The sequence below is a fragment of the Stylophora pistillata genome, chromosome 14 (genome assembly GCF_964205215.1).
Source record: "Stylophora pistillata chromosome 14, jaStyPist1.2, whole genome shotgun sequence".
In the NCBI taxonomy this organism is placed as follows: Eukaryota; Metazoa; Cnidaria; class Anthozoa; order Scleractinia; family Pocilloporidae; genus Stylophora; species Stylophora pistillata.
The window spans coordinates 5700560-5719878 of NC_142532.1; the positions used below are offsets into that span (position 1 = coordinate 5700560).

The 19319-nt window shown below is 37.1% G+C and overlaps 3 protein-coding genes across 4 annotated transcripts in view; all 3 read left to right on the plus strand.

Moving 5' to 3' along the window:
* The first annotated feature begins 190 nt into the window (after nt 1–190).
* Nucleotides 191–9739, plus strand: LOC111339518 (uncharacterized). Its single transcript, XM_022946193.2, has 6 exons — nt 191–435; nt 3580–3684; nt 4680–4787; nt 5433–5628; nt 8267–8357; nt 9213–9739. The coding sequence occupies exons 1-5, from the start codon at nt 277–279 to the stop codon at nt 8341–8343; spliced, it is 645 nt and encodes a 214-aa protein (XP_022801928.2). The 5' UTR covers nt 191–276; the 3' UTR covers nt 8344–8357; nt 9213–9739.
* Nucleotides 9740–10316: 577 nt separating this feature from the next.
* Nucleotides 10317–17374, plus strand: LOC148716231 (uncharacterized). 2 transcript variants are annotated; one of them, XM_088745499.1, is made up of 6 exons: nt 10317–10676; nt 12938–13042; nt 14104–14211; nt 14922–15114; nt 15721–15810; nt 16964–17374. In XM_088745499.1, the coding sequence occupies exons 1-5, from the start codon at nt 10518–10520 to the stop codon at nt 15804–15806; spliced, it is 651 nt and encodes a 216-aa protein (XP_088601625.1). In that variant the 5' UTR covers nt 10317–10517; the 3' UTR covers nt 15807–15810; nt 16964–17374. The 2 variants fall into 2 exon arrangements, with proteins under 2 accessions (XP_088601625.1, XP_088601626.1); XM_088745500.1 differs by lacking the exon at nt 10317–10676 and adding an exon at nt 11410–11566.
* Nucleotides 17375–18002: 628 nt separating this feature from the next.
* Nucleotides 18003–19319, plus strand: part of LOC148716232 (uncharacterized) — a 3978-nt gene continuing 2661 nt past the window's right edge. Inside the window, exons 1-2 of the mRNA XM_088744334.1 lie at nt 18003–18797; nt 19219–19319. The exon at nt 19219–19319 is cut by the window's right edge and continues 2661 nt beyond it. Coding sequence (XP_088600460.1) covers nt 19236–19319 — 84 coding nt within the window. The 5' untranslated portion in view covers nt 18003–18797; nt 19219–19235. The remainder of the gene's footprint in view (nt 18798–19218) is intronic.

The window sequence follows — 19319 nt, forward strand, 5'->3', positions numbered from 1 at the left end:
GGAGTTGGTAAACAGGAAAATTATGTAATCGATCGATGTTAAGCGAAGAATTAGCAAGTCATTCAGTAACTGCGTGTTGCAAATGTAAAAATTGATTCAAAAATTTGATTGAGTGATCTATTTTGAGTTTGCTGCTTTTTTTTTTTTCCTTTTGACATCCATGTGACCAATAGTGTTGTCACAGTCTCTAGGCCACGTGGTGCACAAGAATAAACACTCTCATTTGAGTAGCGTTGTGACAGGGTGACTGTACATTTTCGTGGTTTTTCTCTCTAAATGGCAGAGAGAATGGGAGGAAAAGAATCTGACGATATAGTTTGCCAAGGAAAAAAGCTTTGGACTGCTCTACGAAAAAATCCTACCGATAAAGAACGAGTTCTGGAGCTTCTTAGGAACAGGGCTCCTCCGAACTTCCGAGATCCCTGTAACCCGAAGGTACACTGCACATATCGTAAAGATTATCAGTAGCATCTCCCGTTTGGTATTTTAGAGCACTTCTTCGTAATTTATACACAACAAAACCTTCTACTTCCCTATTGAAAACGAGACTAAAGTGGCTTTGTTGCGGCTGCTGATCGAAATTCAGTTGTCAGCCATGATTGCTTCAAGACAAAACCTGTAGGAGTCTTCAAAATCATTTCGTTGCTACTGTTAAACTATTTCCTCTGCTTTTCACCTATACATAAATTCCAATATAACTAAGGCTTGACTTACGAGATGTGTGAAGTGTGTGGTTTGACGACATTCCGCGGCATAATTCTTCGCTAAAAACACACTCTTAATTTCATTAAAAACGGTGCACTTTGCAATCGTATTACGCAATATTACGCTATGAATAACACAGTGCAAATTCGCAAGATTCTTTTTCTTATTGTTTATTTTGGCATTTTACTTTGTACTTCACTTAGACATGTTTGAATTCAGAAGGAAATCTGGTTTGCAGAATTATACACTATATATATGTAAATATACCTCCTTTCAGGTTTTGAAGTCGTCGAGGTCAAATTTCAGTTTCCGGGAAAATTCCCGTATTGTCATTTTCGGTTTCAAATTGCTATGGTGAGCTTACTTGCGTTGGTCAATTGCTATCGGTAGTCGGTAATAAAGGAAGTGTCAGAATCGGTATTAGAGGAAGTCGGAATAAGTCGTTAGTAAAGGAAGTCGGAACCGGTAATAATGGAATTAGTGTCATGATCTGAATAATAATAGTTATTATTCTATACTCGGTTTCAGTCACGCGTTGTAAGCCAGAAGTGAATTGCGACTATTTACAGTTTCTTCAAACTCTTCTCTGATTAAACAAGCTTTCTGCTTGTCAATTTAGTTTTCTGCTTGACAATTGTCGAATTTTCAGTTTCGATTAGTATGTTTTCATTTATTTTGCCTTGCTTTCCTTTACAAATGGAAATTCAATATGGCAACCACAAACTTCTAGCATACAATGTCAGTAATTTGCATAAGAGATCATAATGATATAAACAAAAAAGAGTTTAGGACTTCATGTGCTTGAGTATAGTTTACAACTGAAAGACTATTACACTTGCGCCATAATATTAAAATTACAATTATTATCATGTCCTGATTTATTATCATGTCATTATTATCATATAATGGAGTCAAATCTGAACAGATTCAAAGTCTAATAATCTGATAAGTAAAAGCATATCTAAAACTATACAGAAAAGAGAAAGGTGAATGGCAAATCTAGAACCCTATAAACAAGGCTGCTAAAATCACTAAACAATGTCAATGGCTCCCTTGGCAGCTGCAATTTCAACCTCACAATTATTATGGTCATACGTCATTATTATCATGTTGTCATTATTATTATTATTATTATTATTATTATCATTATCATTATCATTATTATTATTATTATTAATAGCTTTCTTTGTTGATAATTTTAGCAGTGAACTCTTATATATTTTGCTTTAGCCTGCAAGTTTAAATTGATTGTAATTTTTAGAATTGTCATTAGGTCGAATTTTCGTTTTAATAAAGTTTTCATGGAACTATTAATTATTATTATTATTATCATTATTATCATTATTAGTTGCTTTTTATGTTGATAGTTTTAGCAGTAAACTCTTATTTTAGCCATGCAAGTATAGAATGAATGCAATTTTTAGGATTATTGTTGGGTAAGATTTGAATTTTTATATTAAGTTTTTACATAATTTTTTATTATTATCGTTATTGTTACTATCAATGTTGCTATTGTTATTAGAATTTTTATAAAACAAGTTTCTAGCCTAGTTTTTAGTCACATTTTTGAAACCTAAGCCATTTTTTGTTTTGTTCCTGTACATTTGATTATTATGTAGATATAGGTATTATTCTATTGCTATTAAAGAGAGTTATTATTAAACAACAACAAACATATAAAACATATGTGTGAACTGCGGTTATGAGACGTATATGAGAACGATCCTTCGCAGTAAAGCACTATCTGAGCAATAGTGAAAATCAGACCTGAAAAAAATTTCAGGCCTGTACGGGATTCGAACCACTGACCTCTGCGATACTAGTGCAGCGCTCCACCAATTGAGCTAACAAGCCAACTGGGAGCAGGCCATCAAATTAATTCGATATAAACCTGTAGATGATAAATCAAACAACAACAAACATATGAAACATATGTGTGAACTGCGGTTATGAGACGTATATGAGAATCCCGTACAGGCCTGAAATTTTTTTCAGGTCTGATTTTCACTATTGCTCAGATAGTGCTTTACTGCGAAGGATCGTTCTCATATACGTCTCATAACCGCAGTTCACACATATGTTTCATATGTTTGTTGTTGTTTGATTTATCATCTACGGGTTTATATCGAATTAATTTGATGGCCTGCTCCCAGTTGGCTTGTTAGCTCAATTGGTGGAGCGCTGCACTAGTATCGCAGAGGTCAGTGGTTCGAATCCCGTACAGGCCTGAAATTTTTTTCAGGTCTGATTTTCACTATTGCTCAGATAGTGCTTTACTGCGAAGGATCGTTCTCATATACATAAGAGTTATTATTATTAATGATAATAATAATAAATTATTATTATTATTACTGAATTTTTCTTTTTTTTTCAGAGAACTGCTTTTTGTGAAATATTTTAAAGGAAAAATTTATTATTAGGGACGTCGATCATGTATCGTCAATTTATTTGCTGTTCTGTTGAATGAAGCTGAAGCAAAATAATGCAGACATAAGATGAATTCTGCTACTCTGTAGAAAAGTTGTTAATACCGAAGAGATTCAAGACTTTTCTCTCAGCTAGAGACATTTTAAACTTGTTTTAATATTTATACTTTAATTTGTCTTAATTTTGTTTGTTATCCTGTATTTTTACCGATTTTGTGAAATAAAAGATCATGTAATATCAAAAAAAATTATTATTACCATCATTATTATCATTATTATCATCATTATTAGTTATAAATAATTTTTCAAGTCAAAGAGACCTTGGAGATGAATTCATATCAACTGAACCCTGTATCAACATTGTAAAACAACAGTGAAAATCTGTGGCCTGGGCGATTATGATGAGGGAGGTAAAATATTCAATTTTTCTTTTTGTAAAACATTGCAGTTTAACTGGACACCCCTTCATTTTGTTGTGAATGACAGACTGGGTGATTTGGAGCTCATCAACATGCTGTTAGAACACGGAGCAGAAACTAACTTGGGTGATTCTGTATGTTTCTAATATTTTCTAAGCATTTATTGAAACTCTAGGTAATTCATTAAAGATTGAAATAAAATTGAATGAACACTAAGGTTAGAAAATACGTCATACTTATTTTTATTCTACTATTTTCAAGTGTTAAATCATTTTACTTCCTTTTTTTGTTTATTCTTTTCCCCACTGTTTTACTTTCCCAGAAGCTCACTCTTCCTTATCTTGCCTCTTTCTGTGCTCAGTCCTCAACACTCCCTCTAAGTTTTTCCATTTCTGTTAACCTTTCTTTATTCGTCGTCGTGCCCCTTCTTCCCTGCTGTATTGCCTACAATTATCTTCTTGCTTTCCAACGTTCCTTAATTTATAGTTTTCTATCATTACTTTGCCTCATTCGTTCCTTTCTTCCACCCTTTCTTCCTTCTATCCGACCTATCTCCCATCCATCTCTACTTGAATTGACTATTTCTCTCAACTCTCAACCTTAACTAAAGCATTAACTGTTTGGTTCTACTAAACTTCTTCCCTTTCATCCTTCCCACATCTTCTCTGCAGCTTACCTTTTTTCCTTCCCCTAGGCATTTCTTCCTGATCATTTTGCCTTAAAAGACAATTCATAATCCATTCTTGACTCAGGGGCGTGAATATGTTTTTCTCAAAGCTCAAGCATTTTCTTAGAGAACTCAAACAAATCCAGAGACGCCTGCAATGCACGGACTTTGTTTCTCTCCTCTTGACTTTAGCCTTTTTATACAGTAAATTAATACAATTTTTCAATCGTATCAGTCAAGACTGTGATGGCACCATTGTTTGGGCCAGGCGTGAATAACTGTTGGGCAGGCGTGAGCTGGCGTAAGATTGGAGTTTCGACTAAATTTTCAGGCCTATACTTGAGTTGGCCATCATACTTCTTTATCTATCTCCTTTTAGCTTTGATATTTTCCTTCTTATCATTTATTCTTTATGCTACCTTAGACACACAAATTTATTTTTCCTCTTAATTAACCTCCTAGTATGATTTCACGCCCCTACACTTGGCAGCTGAGAAGGGATACTTGAAGACTGTGGAGAGGCTGTTAACCAATCAGCGCAGCCCAGCTGACCGTACCAAGCGAAACTTTGTAAGGATACTAAAATACATCATTTCAATGAATATTTAGATAACATTTATGAGGTCACGAACCAGGAATTTCGTACCAGAGTTTTAAATGGTTCATGAAGGAAAAATCAGACAAGCACAGCGGCTTAAAATATTTCGCTCTTCGCCAGTCGGAAGCCTGGTGATCCTGAATTAGTGCAAATTGCTAGTATTTTTGCACGCACAGCTCTCTGGGCAAGGAGAGTATGGGAAAAACAAAGAAGGTACCAGTCATTATGCAAATTGTGCTTAGGAAGAACGGAGGGGGATCATTCTTCTCTGATAGAGGAACTGTAAAAAATTGATTCCCCTTGAGGGAGGGTCATTTAGAATACTGCTATCTCATTGTGACGCAGCCAAACTTCTCTGACCCCTCCCCCAGGCGTAAAGACTCAGACCAGTCTTTATGTAAATGAGTATGGTCCAACTTTCAGGGAAACCGGACGAAATATCGGGAATAGGGTTCAGGGGTGTGCGGAGGTAATAGCCTGGGAGGGAAAAATTCCTCTCCAAGGGAAAGTCGTTTCATGCTACGGAAACCGGGATAAGCTCTCTTTAGATGGGCCATTTGATTCGTTTTCTGACTATACCTTTTTATCTCCTCCTGATTGGCCCTTCGTTCCTCAAGGGGAAGGAAACAGCACTCGATATTGTTGAGAGAAGGTTGAAAGAACCACGACCTGAAGTCGCTGACAAAACGCTTTTGGAAAGTGAAAAAGCGAAGAGAAAAGACCTTCATAGCGTTGCAAGTTATTTGCGAAATGACCAAATTGCTGATTTTCATATTGATGGCCCAGCTAACGTAACGATACTCGTACAACCAGGTTGGTTCCAGTCAAATTATTGGACTTCGTCGTTTGATTTGAATATTTGAGGGCGAGTTTATTACCTTTGGTTGGTTAGGTGGAAAACACGGAGTGCTGAGTGTGGAAATATGGAAATGCGAAATAAGAATAACCTTTAATTCCATAATACTCTTTGATTGTGTCATATCCTTAACTACAGGTACGCAAATATTAACTACTGCTTTAAATACCCCGCAAGAGAAAGCTAAACTAGTCCTTTTAAAACAACAAAATTACTTTAAATCACTTTAAAATTGACTTAAAACACGATTAGAAATGAAAACACATTCGTTAATATTCTTAAAAGCTGCAATAAAAATTCTCCACGCTCCGCAGACTCTGCATTTTCCCCCTAACCCCCTGGTTTGATTGGATCTTTGTTTTGATAAACTACAAACTTTTAGGACCCCCAGTTGATACCAGTGTTTACTACACTGAAAGGGCTATCCTGTCTAAATATAGATGTCTACTTTACTCTGCTCTAGATAAAGTCATAATTAGCACCTTTAACAGACTCCGAGAAAGATAAAGCTCGACTTACATACATGTACACTGATACACACTTTATTTATACTCTTAAAAATAATAAAAAAAAGAAAACAATAAAATGTTTTTAAAAATAAGATAAATCTCAATTCAGAAGAGTAAATTGAAAAGCATTTACATCTAAATGGTACCAATAACAAGAACAGGTTATGTCACTAACAAATTGCAACTACGAGCAACAAAGAGATCTGGGCATGTGACTTTAAAAGACTAAGAAAGAGGGTCTCAATGGGGGGGAGTTCACATTGACGGTTAAAAATAAGCCCTTTTGACGGTTGACAGTTCAATTTTAGGTTATTTCACAGCTGATGGTTAGTTTTGGAATGTCGTTTATAAAACGAACTAAACAGGCGAATTTGGCCGTAATTTTTCATAATGACGCGTTTGTAGAGAACTGTTAATTTTATAACAACGTTTTACGACACCGGAAATGTTTCTACACCGGAAGTCAGTTCTGTCACTTACATAAATGTATTTTTCTGATCTATCAAAACTTTTATTTATAATTAAGGATATCTGAGACATTCGACGGCTAACACTGGCTCACTTATTTAACGGTTTACGGTAAAAATATCGCGTTTTTCACGGTTGACGGTTAATATTTTAGCCATTTGACGGTTGTCGGTTGGGCGGTGTGCGTACTCCCATTGCATTGCATTGTGGTAGCGCTATTTTCAATATGGCGGTAAAAGCGGCAGATATCGGCAGATTTTGACTGAACATTCTGGAAAAGTTAGGCCGTTTCTTTTTCCCTTAACGATAATTATATGTAATTTGATCTATAACGAACATGTAGAAGTATTTTTTGTACGTATTTGTCGCGTATTCTATCGTTCAAGGACAAACGCAAGCACTGTTTTTTAGCATGTAATTTGAGACCGGTTTTCGAGAAGGTCAAATTCGTTGTACGCCGTAGTTTGAAGCCTTTCAAAGATGGCCGCTTTGATTCTTCTTTAACAGTTCTGACCAAACGCTCTCAAACGCTCTCCAACGGTTCAAATGTTTTATCCATTTTAAGTGCTTTAAGTGTTTAAGACCTGTTATGGCAGCGAAAAGGCCCATTGTTGCGTTAAGTGTGTTGCGTTCCCTCAAGAAACCTTTCCTATGTTGCCATGCGCCTGTTCAGTAATGGACAGATAGTACGATACCTTTTCCGAGTACAAATATCACGCGATATTAGACAGTTGGTTATTTTGTACCGTAACAAATAAAACAAAACAAAACAAAAACCTGTTTAACCGGTCAGCTACGCTTGCTTCGCTTTTCTCGCCTTACAAGAAATGCATGTGAAATAAAATAGTTGGATAATAAATAACTCATTAGACGTCTTGTTATGTAGTATTTCTGTGTATTTTCACCCTTTGTTTGTATTTTGACTCGCCTGACGGGCTCGTCAAAAGACAGGCAACTCGTAAAAATAGATATATCTTATTACACGTTTTGTTGTGTAGTATCGCTGAGTATTTTTACGAGTTGGGCCGTATTTTGACGAGCCCGTAGGGCGAGTCAAATTACAAATAACGAGTAAAAATACTCAGCGATACTACACAACAAAACGTCCAATAAGTTATTTATTATCCAACAAGCGAAACTGTTCTTTCAGTGCGGGCGAATTTTACGGATATTTATTTACGGGGAGTGCGTGACAGAAGTATGCGAAGCGGAACGGAATTGGCGCGTTGTCGTGTTGCTATTTCTATTTTCTTCAATAAATGAAGACATTTCCAGGTCGTTTAGCTGTTTTTCTTCGTTGGATTCATCTAATAAACTTGGATGTATATTTGCCAGCCATTCTGACTCTTCGTCGTCTGAAATATGATTCAAATTGTCCGCCACTTTTTTTTTTCGTAACTACAATTCAACTCTTCGCTTGTGCGATGCGAGAAAACCTGTCCAACCGATTCTCTGGGCTTCAAATACCGCGTCATATTTGTACTCGTCTATGGCGTTATTTGTACTCTACGAAGTGTAGTTGGATAATGATCAGCAATACTACACACCAAAACATTTAATAAGATATGTGTAGTGCACAGAGTTCAAGAATTTTTTGTTTGTTTGGTTGTTCTGATAGATTCCAATGTGAATGTGGACATCGATAAAGCCGACACTGTTGTTATGGGAGATAAAAATACAATTACCAAACACTGACAAGAACTAAGTCGGTGAGTATAATTATAATAACTAATTCGAAAGAACTTTACTGATATGTAAACCCGTCAATTTAATCTCTTCTATTGAATAACGCAGTTTACATGAATACTTGAAAACTAGTATCGATTGTGTCAGAATTCCAAAACTAACACCACCATTTTGAATTTTGTTTGGCAACCTGGTGACGACTTGAAACTGTGACATACTTCAGCTCAGGACATAGCCTCGCTTAAAGCGTTTCGATTTAAAGCAGAAACCAAGGTTCATTTAATTATAAAGGCCAAAATCATGAAAACATTATTTCTTCCGCCAGATAGTGAACTTTTCTGGCTTTCAAATGCCCGTACCATTTCTTCTTTTCAGAAGTAAGTTTTACAAATATTTTGCCACCACGATTTGTCACTTAACTCTTTGTAAAACTCTAGGTAAATATTTGCGATTAATCACTTTTCTCGCCGTTCAATGATCATATCGCTCTTTTCTACTCGGAGGCCACAAGATCGGACAGTTAACAGTTTCGTAGCTGCTAAAAATATCGTTTAGTTTTAGGCTGAAGCTAGGCACACTATAGAGTAGTAAAAAAACTCAGATTTCGTTTTTAGCGTAAAATATACGATTGTCGGAGTGATTTTCTTTACTTGTACGCACTATTACATTATAATCCCCAATCAATCGACTCTACTCATACTGGCTTTTTTCCTTTCCTTTCAGCTATGAGCGCTCGCTTTGAAATTGTTTTCAAAATTCTCGGTTCTATTATCCTATCGCGCATGTTCACAGCAGACGCTGATCTTTTCCCTTCGTATAAATTGGCCGAATTTCTCGCAGTCATATTATGAATTGATCCTTCATCCTTCTTTTTGCAGGTACACTCACAGTAAACACAGTAGTTTCAACCAGCGGCCCTTTGTGAACTATATCTGAATGTCTGTTTCAAATAAGGAATTCATTTTGCCAGTGCTTCACAGGAGAAACACTTTGAGGAAAGAACCACGCCTTACTCTGAAGAGGAACTTAACATGAAATTATACAAAATCAATGTTCCGGTGACTTCAGAGGACGTTTAAGTTTTGGAAACGCAGCGAATTAGTCAATTGGAAATAGTTTGGATGTTAACTTTCGAGCATTCGCTGCGAAAGTTAGCATTTGGTTTTGTTGTAGGAAAAAATGGTGAATGTCAAGTAACTTGCACTGAGTGCTGCAGGCTGTGAAGATATGATAGATGTTACCTGTGATGTCTCCAGAATGGTAAATCATATGGAAACCGATTCTCGGTGTGGCTGGCTTTAAAAAGGGTTTTTTTTTTTCTCATTGGTTTTTGATGTGGCTTTCATATTATATACGAGAGTGTTATTGTTAAAGAGTCAATAAATTTTATTTATCGTTTGGTACAGCATAGTGAATGGTCATGATATAAGGTGGAATCACCTAAGAACTTATACCTAAATGCTAACATTACCATTGCCTTGAAAATAAATACACAATAGCATCCATTTGGCCTGAAAAGTATAAACGATAGCCTCTATTTGACACGAAAATACGTACTTTGTAATACTTCGCGCTATTATGCGCTAAGGGTCTAATATTCTACAAGGAAGCATGGATCACAAGTAATTTTGATCCTCATTCAAATAAGCATCAAAGCTTTGTTTCACATCTTCTGCTGTTTCTCAAATAAGAAATAAGTGCCCTGTTCGATTAAGCGCCCTCCGTTGAGATACCAAATGTAAATAAGCGGGAAATCGAATGGGAAATCGAATGGGAAAAATATGCAATCAATCGATGCCAGGAATTGGCAAGTTAGACAGCATCTGCGTGTTGCAATTGAAAAACATTTCTTTAAAAATTTAATTGCCTAATCTATTTTGAGTTGTTGCATTTTGTATTTCTTCTTTCTACACCCATGTGACCGATAGGCCAATTCCGAATTACCCTTGACCTCTTTTTCAAAACGAGGCCTGGTGTTCAACCATTCTTGTGAAAATGAGTTTAATTTGCATATGAAAAGACGAGCACCATGCCTCGCTTTAAAAAGGAGGCTAAAGGTGATTCGGAAATGTGCTGTTGTTGTCACAGTCCCCGCTAGGCCACGAGCTGCGCAAGAATCAAGAACACTCTCATTTGAGGAGCTGTTGTGACAGGGCTACTGCTAGTTTTCGTGGACTCTTAAAATGGCAGAGACAACGGGAGAAGTAGATTTTGACGATATAGTTTGCAAAGGGAAAGAGCTTTGGACGGCTCTACGAAATAATCCTACGGATAAACAACGAGTTCTGGAACTTCTTAGAAACGGAGCGAAACCGAACTTCAGAGATCCCGATAATTCGCAGGTACACTGCACATTTTGTAAAGATTATTAGTAGCATCTCTTGGTTGATATTTTAGAACACTTATTCGTAAGTTATACACGACAAAAACTCTACTTTCATACTGAAAACGAGACTATAGTGGCTTTTTTACGGCGGCTGATCAAAACTCAATTGTCAGACATGATTGCTTCAAGGCAAAATCCATCGGAGTGTTCAAAACCATTTTGTTGCTACAAACTGTTAAATTTGTTCCTCTGCTTTTTACCTATACATAAACTCCAACATAACTAAAACTTGACTCATGACAAGAAGATGTGTGGTTTGATGACATTCCTCGGCATTTCTTTCCCGAAAACACACTCCTAATTTCATTCAACGGTACACTTTGCAGTCGTGCATTTTTATGAGCATTTTCGCATCGTTGAGAACTCATTGATCAACCCGTCAATTAGTTGAAAAAGTAGTATATTACTATGAATAACAGTGAAAATCTGCAAAGATTCTTCGTCTTATTGTTTATTTTGGCATTTTACTTTGTTCTCTACTGAGTTTTGAATTCAGAATGAAATCTGGTTCGCAAAATTATACACCATACGTGACTTGAATATACTTCCTTTCAGGTGTTGACGTTGTCGAGGTCAAATTTCAGTTTCTGGGAAAACACCCGTATTGTCATTTTCGATTTTACGCTCGCAAGTCGCTATTGTGAGCTTACTTGCGTTGGTCAATCGCTATTGTTACTCAAATTGCAGTTAGTTTCAGTAATAAAGGAAGTGTCAGAATCGGAAATGGCATTTTCATTATATGGTCGATTTCAGTCACGCATTGTAAGCCAGAAGTGAATTGCGACTGTTTACAGTTTCTTCGGACTCTTCTCTGATCAAAACATGCTCCTGTTTAATTTTCTTCATGTAAGTTGCCGATATCTGTTACGAATTTTCTCTTGTCCAGATCAGATCAGTATGTTCATTTTATCTGGGAATTTGTTACTACAAGCTCAAAATACGCGATTAAAATGTCGATAATTTACATAAGAGTTAGAAGAGTTCATAATTATATAAACAAAGAAGATTTTGGGACTTCCACTTCATGAGCATGATATAGTTCACGAAGAGACTTGTTGAATAGCTATTTTCCACAACACCCGTCTTGTTTTATCCAGAGGGGAATTAAGAATCTTTCTTAGAATCTTTCTTTTTTGAATCTTTCTGGCTGGCCTGATAACGAATACAGTTAGCCCATATTATAAAAATTATTATTATTATTATCAATATTATAATTTGCTTTTTATGTCGATAATTTTACTAGTGAACTCCTATTTTGCTCTAGCTATGCTAGTTTAAAATGAATGCAGTTTTTAGGTTTATTGTTGGGTAGGATTTGAATTTTGATATAGTTTTTATATAAATAATTATTATCACCATTATTATTGCTATATAAGTTGTTTTTTATCTTGATAATTTTACCAATGAACGAATACACTTAGCCCATATTATCAAAATTATTATTATTATTATCAATATTATAAGTTGCTTTTTATGTCGATAATTTTACTAGTGAACTCTTATTTTGCTCTAGCTATGCTAGTTTAAAATGAATGCAATTTTTAGGAATATTGTTAGGTAGGATTTGAATTTTATACAGTTTTTATGCAGTTATTTATTATTATGATAATTGTTATCATTACTATTTATTATTATTATTTATAGATCATTTTTCAAATCAAAGAGACCTTGGAAGTAAATCTATATCCACCGAACCCTGTGTCAGCATTATTGGAGGGATACGTATGATGCACGTTCCTTCGCAGTAGATAGCGCTATTTATGCAATAGCGAAAATCAGACCTGAAAAAAATCAGGCCTGTACGGGATTCGAACCAGTGACCTCTGCGATACTAGTGCAGCTCTCTACCAATTGAGCTAACAAGCCATCTGGGAGCAGGCCGTTAAGTTGATTCGTAATAAACTCGTGATGATAAATCAGATACAATGAATATACGAAGTTCATTTTTTTGAACTGCGGTATTAAATACAAATAAATATTTAGGTTTATTGTTAGTCTGATTTTCGCTATTGCTATTTAAATAGCGCTATCTACTGCGAAGGATCGTGCATCATACGTATTTAATACCGCAGTTCAAAATATATGAACTTCATATATTCATTGTATCTGATTATTGGAGGGAGTTACACGTATATCAGCTGTGTAAATCTCTGTTTCCCAGGTGATCATGATGAAGGGCAGATAAAATTCAATATTTCTTTTCATAAAACATTGCAGATAAACTGGACACCCCTCCATTTCGTTGTGAGTGACAAAGAGGGTGATGTGGAGCTCATCGACATGCTATTAGAACATGGAGCTGAAACTAACTTTGGTGATTCTGTATGTTTCTGATATTTTCTAGGTATTTATTGAAACTATTTTGCTCTTCTCAACTTTTAAACCCTCTTACTCCCTGTTTTTGCTTAGCTTTTATTTTGTCTTTTCCCAACTATTTTTCTTTCCTAGAAGCTTCACTCTCCGTTGTTGTCTCCCCTCTCTCTCTTTGACACTCTTTCCAAGTACTTTCATTTCCCTTACCTGATGTTACGCCTATAATGAATTCTCTTCCAACCGCACAACTTTCTCACTTTATAATTCTCCATCATTATTCTGCCTCATTCGTTTCTTCCTTACCGCCTTTCTTCCTTCTATCAAACCTACATCCCCTCCATCACTACTTGAGCATTCCACTGTCCTTTAATTTCTAAAGTAATGTTACTCTCAATCTTGACCATAGCACTAAATAATGTTTGGTTTCTACTAAACTTCTTTCTTTCCGTCCTTCGCACACCTTCTCTGAAACTTACTTTCCTACCCTCTACCAGCCATTTCTTCCTCAAAATTCTGCCTAAACGGCAATAATCCATTTTTTACTTAGAGGCGTGAAAATTTTGTCCTAAAAGCGCAAGCATTTTCGTAGCTACAGAAGTCCTTTACATCCACAGATGTCCGAACATTCTCGAAAGTGTTTCGAAGCTGGCTTGAATAATTGACACAGTGGTCTCTCCCATCCATCTCATCCACAAGCAAAAGTTTCGTCTTGTTTACAAGCAGTTACACGGACCTTGGCTCTCTCCTGACTCTGGTCTATTTACCAGGCCCCGGTTGTTCAAAGCGCGGATAGCGCTATCCAACGGATAAATCACTATCCAGCGGATAAGTGTTACCAAAACGTACTGCGCTATCCACCGGATAGGGATTTATTCACTGGATAGCGTTATCCGTCCTTCGAACAACCGGGGCCAGCTCATTAATATAAACGTATATCTATTTTTAAATCGTGTAAGTCAAGACTGTGATGGCTCCATCATATGGGCCAATCGTGAAAAATTGTTGGGCAGGCGTATTCCGCTTTAAGTTACCTTAGACAAATCAATATATTTTTTCTCTTAATCTCTTAGTATAATTTGACGCCCCTACACTTGGCAGCTGAGAAGGGATACCTGAAGACGGTGGAGAAACTTTTGACTAATCCACACAGTAAAGCTGACCGTACCAAGCGAAGCATTGTAAGGATACTAAACTATACATCATCTCAATGCATATTTAGATAACATTTATAAGGGCCACTAGGAATTTCTTAAAATTTCTTTTACCAGAATTTTACAAAGTTCATGGACAAAAAATCAGGAAAGCACAGCGATGTTTAAAATATTTCGCTTTTCGCCAATAGGAAGCCTACACTAGGTATGATAGATTCGCAGAATCCAAACATATCATCTGTGGCGATCCTGAATTAGAGTAAATCGCAATTTTTGCCCGCACAGCTGTCTGGGCAGGGACAGTATGGGAAAAACAAAGAAGGCACCAGTCATTATGCAAATTATGCTAAAGAAGAACGGAGGGGGATCATTCGTCACTAATCGGGTATAAAGGGGGAACTGTAGAAAATTGATTCCCCTTGAGAAGGTATCAGTTAGAATACTACCGTCTTATTGTGACAACCAAACTTCTCTGGCCCCTCCCGCAGGCGTAAAAACTCAGACCAGTCTCTATATAAATGAGTACGGGTCAAAATTCAGGGAAACTGGACGGAATGCCAGGAATGGAGTTCAGGGGCGTGAGGAGATAGTAGCTTGTGATGGAAAACTTCCTCTGCCAGGGAAAGTCGTTTCATGCTAGGGAAACCGGGATAAGCTCTCTCTAGGTGGGCCATTTGATTCGTTTGCTGACTATACCTTTTTATTCCCTCCTCGTTGGGCCTTCGTTCTTGATCAAGGCGGGAAAGGAAACAGCCCTTGATATTGTTGAGAGAAAATTAAGAGAACCACTAGCTGACGTGGTTGATAAAGAAGAAGAAGAAGCTAGGAGAAAAGAGCTAGAGAAAGTTGCAAGTTATTTGCGAAATTACCAAACTGCTGTTACTGTTAGTCACGGTGGCTCTTCTGACGTAACAATCATCCCGCAACAAGGTTGGTCTCAGTTGAACTTTAGGACTTCGTCATCTTATTGAATATTTAAGCGGGTTTCCTACACTTAACAAATGGTAAACACCACAGGGTACACTATGGAGTTATGGATGCACGAGGGAGGTTGCTAAGCATGAAAGAAACGTAAGAGTCGCTCGAGGCGATAGCCGAGAGCGACTCTAGCTTCTTGAGTGCTTAGCAAACCTCCCAAGGGCATCCATAACTCAATAGTGTACGCTGTGGTGTTTACCATTTGTTTTATAACATAACATTGATACATTGTAGCTAAAGAGTTCCCTTTTATTTAACAAATCTTACGCGACCAGGAAAAACAAGCGCGCGCGGAAAAATTGTCTTTGCATTTGCTCACGTCAGCAGCGTACACCCATGGGCAAATGGGGGACGCTAAATTGACCAATCAGAGCGCGCGCTTTACTTTGGTTATGTTATAATTAGTTTTATTGGATCTTTCTTTTAATCAACGACAAACCCTTAGAAAACGACATAATCAGCACTTTTTCAAGTAGAACAAGAATGAAGAAGCTTCACTTAAGACAAGGAAACCACTTTTATGATGCCATGCACTGTTCAACCTTTTTTTACTGATAGGTTCAACCGTACATGTGGAGGTCGGAAAAGCGCAGAATTTTGTTCTGGGAGACCAAAATAGAATAACTGACAGTGATAGAAAGTAAATGAGTGAGTATACGACTAATTAAAGAGAACTTTGCTGCTACGGAAACTCGTCAACATTAGTGTCTTCCATCGTGTAGCGTATATGACACTTTGAAAAATAGTATGAATTGCGTTTAAATTCGAAGACGACGCCAACAATTTGAATTTTGTTTAGCAACCTGGGCCAGGTTGTTTAAAGGTGGGTCAAGATAACCCAGGGTTAGTGCGAAATCTGATTTCAGGTCCGAAAGCTTTAAAACAAAACTAAGTAGAATTATTTTTGTCTACAGCATGATGATTAAATGCTCACGAAAGAATAGAGGAAAATTATCCTAAATAACCTTTAATTTTGAACGAAGGAATAAAATGACTTGGACTAAAATTTATCCAAGGGTTAGTGCTAAACTTTAACATGTTTCAGCACGGACCAAACTCTTACTCGAAGTGTTTCAATTCTACTTTGCAGTCTATGTTTCCCCTTTCAAATGCCAATAGAAGTTTTCAGGGTTTTACAAATATTTTGCTACCACGATTTCATTCTTTGCTATGTATAAGACTCAAAGTAAATATTTTTATATCAATCATTTTCCTCGCCCTTACGGCATTGACCCGTTCTATTCCCCTGGGAGGTCAAAAGATCGCATAGTTTTCATCATCGTAGTTGCTGAAAAACATCATCGATCGCTCCTCTGTAAATTTGCTTAAATTATCTCAGTCATTAATCATTTTTATGCTATAAATGGATCATTCATCATTATTATTACATGACTCGGGAAGTCAGAGGGCCAATAGCTAAAATCAACCAATCAAAATGCTCTATTGCCGGTCAATATTCTCTCAGTATTGGACCGGGCACTGTCCCGAATGGTCCCGAATGATACCGCACTTGTGTCCTTTTGAACTTCAGTCGTGTAATAAATCTCTTATTAACCAAACTTGCTCGGGACCGTACTGGAAGAATATCGGCCCTCGTTCTTTTTTGTACGGACCGAGCGCAGCTCGGTCCGTACTGTCAAGACCTAGGGCCGATAATCTCCCAGTACGGCCCTCGTGCTTGGTTAATAAAATATATTTCTTGCATGTATACTGACATTTAACACAGTAGTTTCAACCAGTACACCTTGCAAACTATTCTTTAAAGTCTCATTTTTTTTTCCAATTTGCTTGTACATTGCAGAGAAAACTCTAGAAAAGGAACAGTGCGGATATGCCATAATTTTGCTAAAGAGGAAATTGATGTCAAAATGCGATTGTAGTCAACATCAGTGGACGTTTAAGAGAAGCCGCCAGAATATTTCGAGAATCGAAAATCATTGAAGAAAACTCGAATTTTTTTTTATTTTACCAAAACATCCCTTTCTGTGAACTAGCTTTAGAAAAAATATTTTAAAGTTTCAGCGATTTTTTTCTCCGGCTGAAATTTAAAAAAGTTTGAAAATTCGCCAAAATAGCCGTTTTCGCCTTGCCTAAACAGTCAAATCGTCACGCAACTTTAGAAAGATGTTGGTAGCGCTAAACAACTCCATTCAACATCACACTTTGCACAGTAATTGCCATATAACTGCACAATAAAAGCATATGAAAAGTTTCTAGTAATTCTCCTTGGTATGGGTTTTATCGTCGTTTTTATAAAGGTGTATTCTGCACGTCTTTTTTGGAAGACAAAATGAAGGCTAACTTTGACTGGTTTAAACGACACCTGGTACCTAAACATTTCGACATTAAAACCATATCAGACGAGAGCTCATTTATCAAACTATACACCTGGAAAGTTTGGCCGTTGGAAATTAAGTCTCGTCTTGGTAGTTAAATAAAACGTGATGCCACCCAAACGCCATGTAAGTGTGCAGAATTCGATGTTCATTTCAAGCTCTATATAGAGTCAGTTTGTCGAAAATACACAGAAAAAATTAAATGACCATTAAACGGTGTCAGCATCGTTATGTTTCTTCTGTGAAGCTGTGAACGCAAAGCAAAGTAGTTTTTTATTAATCTTTCTTAATTACGTTTTAAGTGCCGGCGTGTCTCTTAACACACGTTAATACGGCTGCTGGAATTTACAAACTTCAGAACATTTCGAAAACAATCACAGAGTTGGCTAAAACGTCGCTACTTATACATAAATTAATGATGTGTTGACTTGCTTCTTATCAAATATATATATATATATACACAAAAATCTCCTTGCTTAAATTAAGAAAAAGAAAGCTATTTGGATCTTTCACAGCATTAGACAACGTGTGCAATTTATCAAGTTTATTGACCTGTGCGTGACCTAAGCCGTGACGCTTAACATGTTCAGGTAAACAAAGAATTGCCTCAAATTCTTTTATTTCTGCTTTAAAAATCTTGCTTGAAAGAACAATATAAAAATCCGTCGAGGAAACTATCATCACATTTTTAAAAGAACTTTCCGAGAATGATTTGTATGAAAATCTATCGTCACGAGTAAATGGCCGTCTTGAACGGCAGGGATTCACCCATGAAATCCAGTTGTGCAGTCAAGGAAGTTCTGAAGTTGTGGCTATCATGCAGGATGTTCTGAAGACCCTAAAAATGAACACGGGGAAGTAACGAAGGCATATTTCAGGCAAGATAACGCCGGTTTCTATCATTCATCATGCGCGATCCTTGCGTGTCCAGCCATTGTAGAATCTACTGGTGTCTAGGTTATAGAAATTGACATTTCTGACCCGCAGGCCCAGGGAGGAAAAGGTGCCGCAGACAGACTTGCGGCAAAATGTAAAGGCCAAGTAAGGGTCTACATAAACGAAGGCAACGACAGGAAGTCAGTTCCAAGAAGCTCTTCTTTCTTACGGAGGCATCGATGGAGTGAGAGTAGTTGCAATTGACAGCATGGAGGATTTCGTCATTGATGAGGCAAGGAAGATTCCCGGTATCAGCAAGCTCAACAATTTTAAGTCAACCCCGAAAGCATATAGACATTATAGCTTAGCGTGCCCATGGAATCGGGAGTGGGAAAGATATCAGATTAGACAAGCAATCTTCCGGTAAGTGCTAGTGAGCTACATACAGTGTTGGCAAGTAGCATATTTTTGGTATGTTGCAATCTCCTTTGCCACCTGTCCGCGCGCAAGTCCCCAGTCCATACTCGACCACACCCGTGTTCGTGGGTGTGTCCACCCCACCGTCTGACAGTGCATCCATCGAGTTTTCTTTCTCTTGTCGTGCATGTGTTTGTTAATTGATCGCTTCCTTCCCGCTTACAGTTCCTCCTTTTTTTCCTGTCGGTCAGATCCGTTAGCCAGTCTCACTTTAGTCAATTTACAATTGACAGCAATATTTTTTTACATGCATGGTCTTTGTCGTACCGAATTTTCTTTGCAAAATCGCATATAAAAAAAATACCACAATTTAACAATGTCTTCTTTGCGGAATCTTTTGATGACCACAAAATCATTCTATTTTCAGAGTGTAGATATCGCTGGATGGGGTCAACATTTTCCACAGGTGGTTTTAAATCGTTCAGCAAAGAGCAACCCACGCAGACGGAGTCGCAGATTACAGAGAAA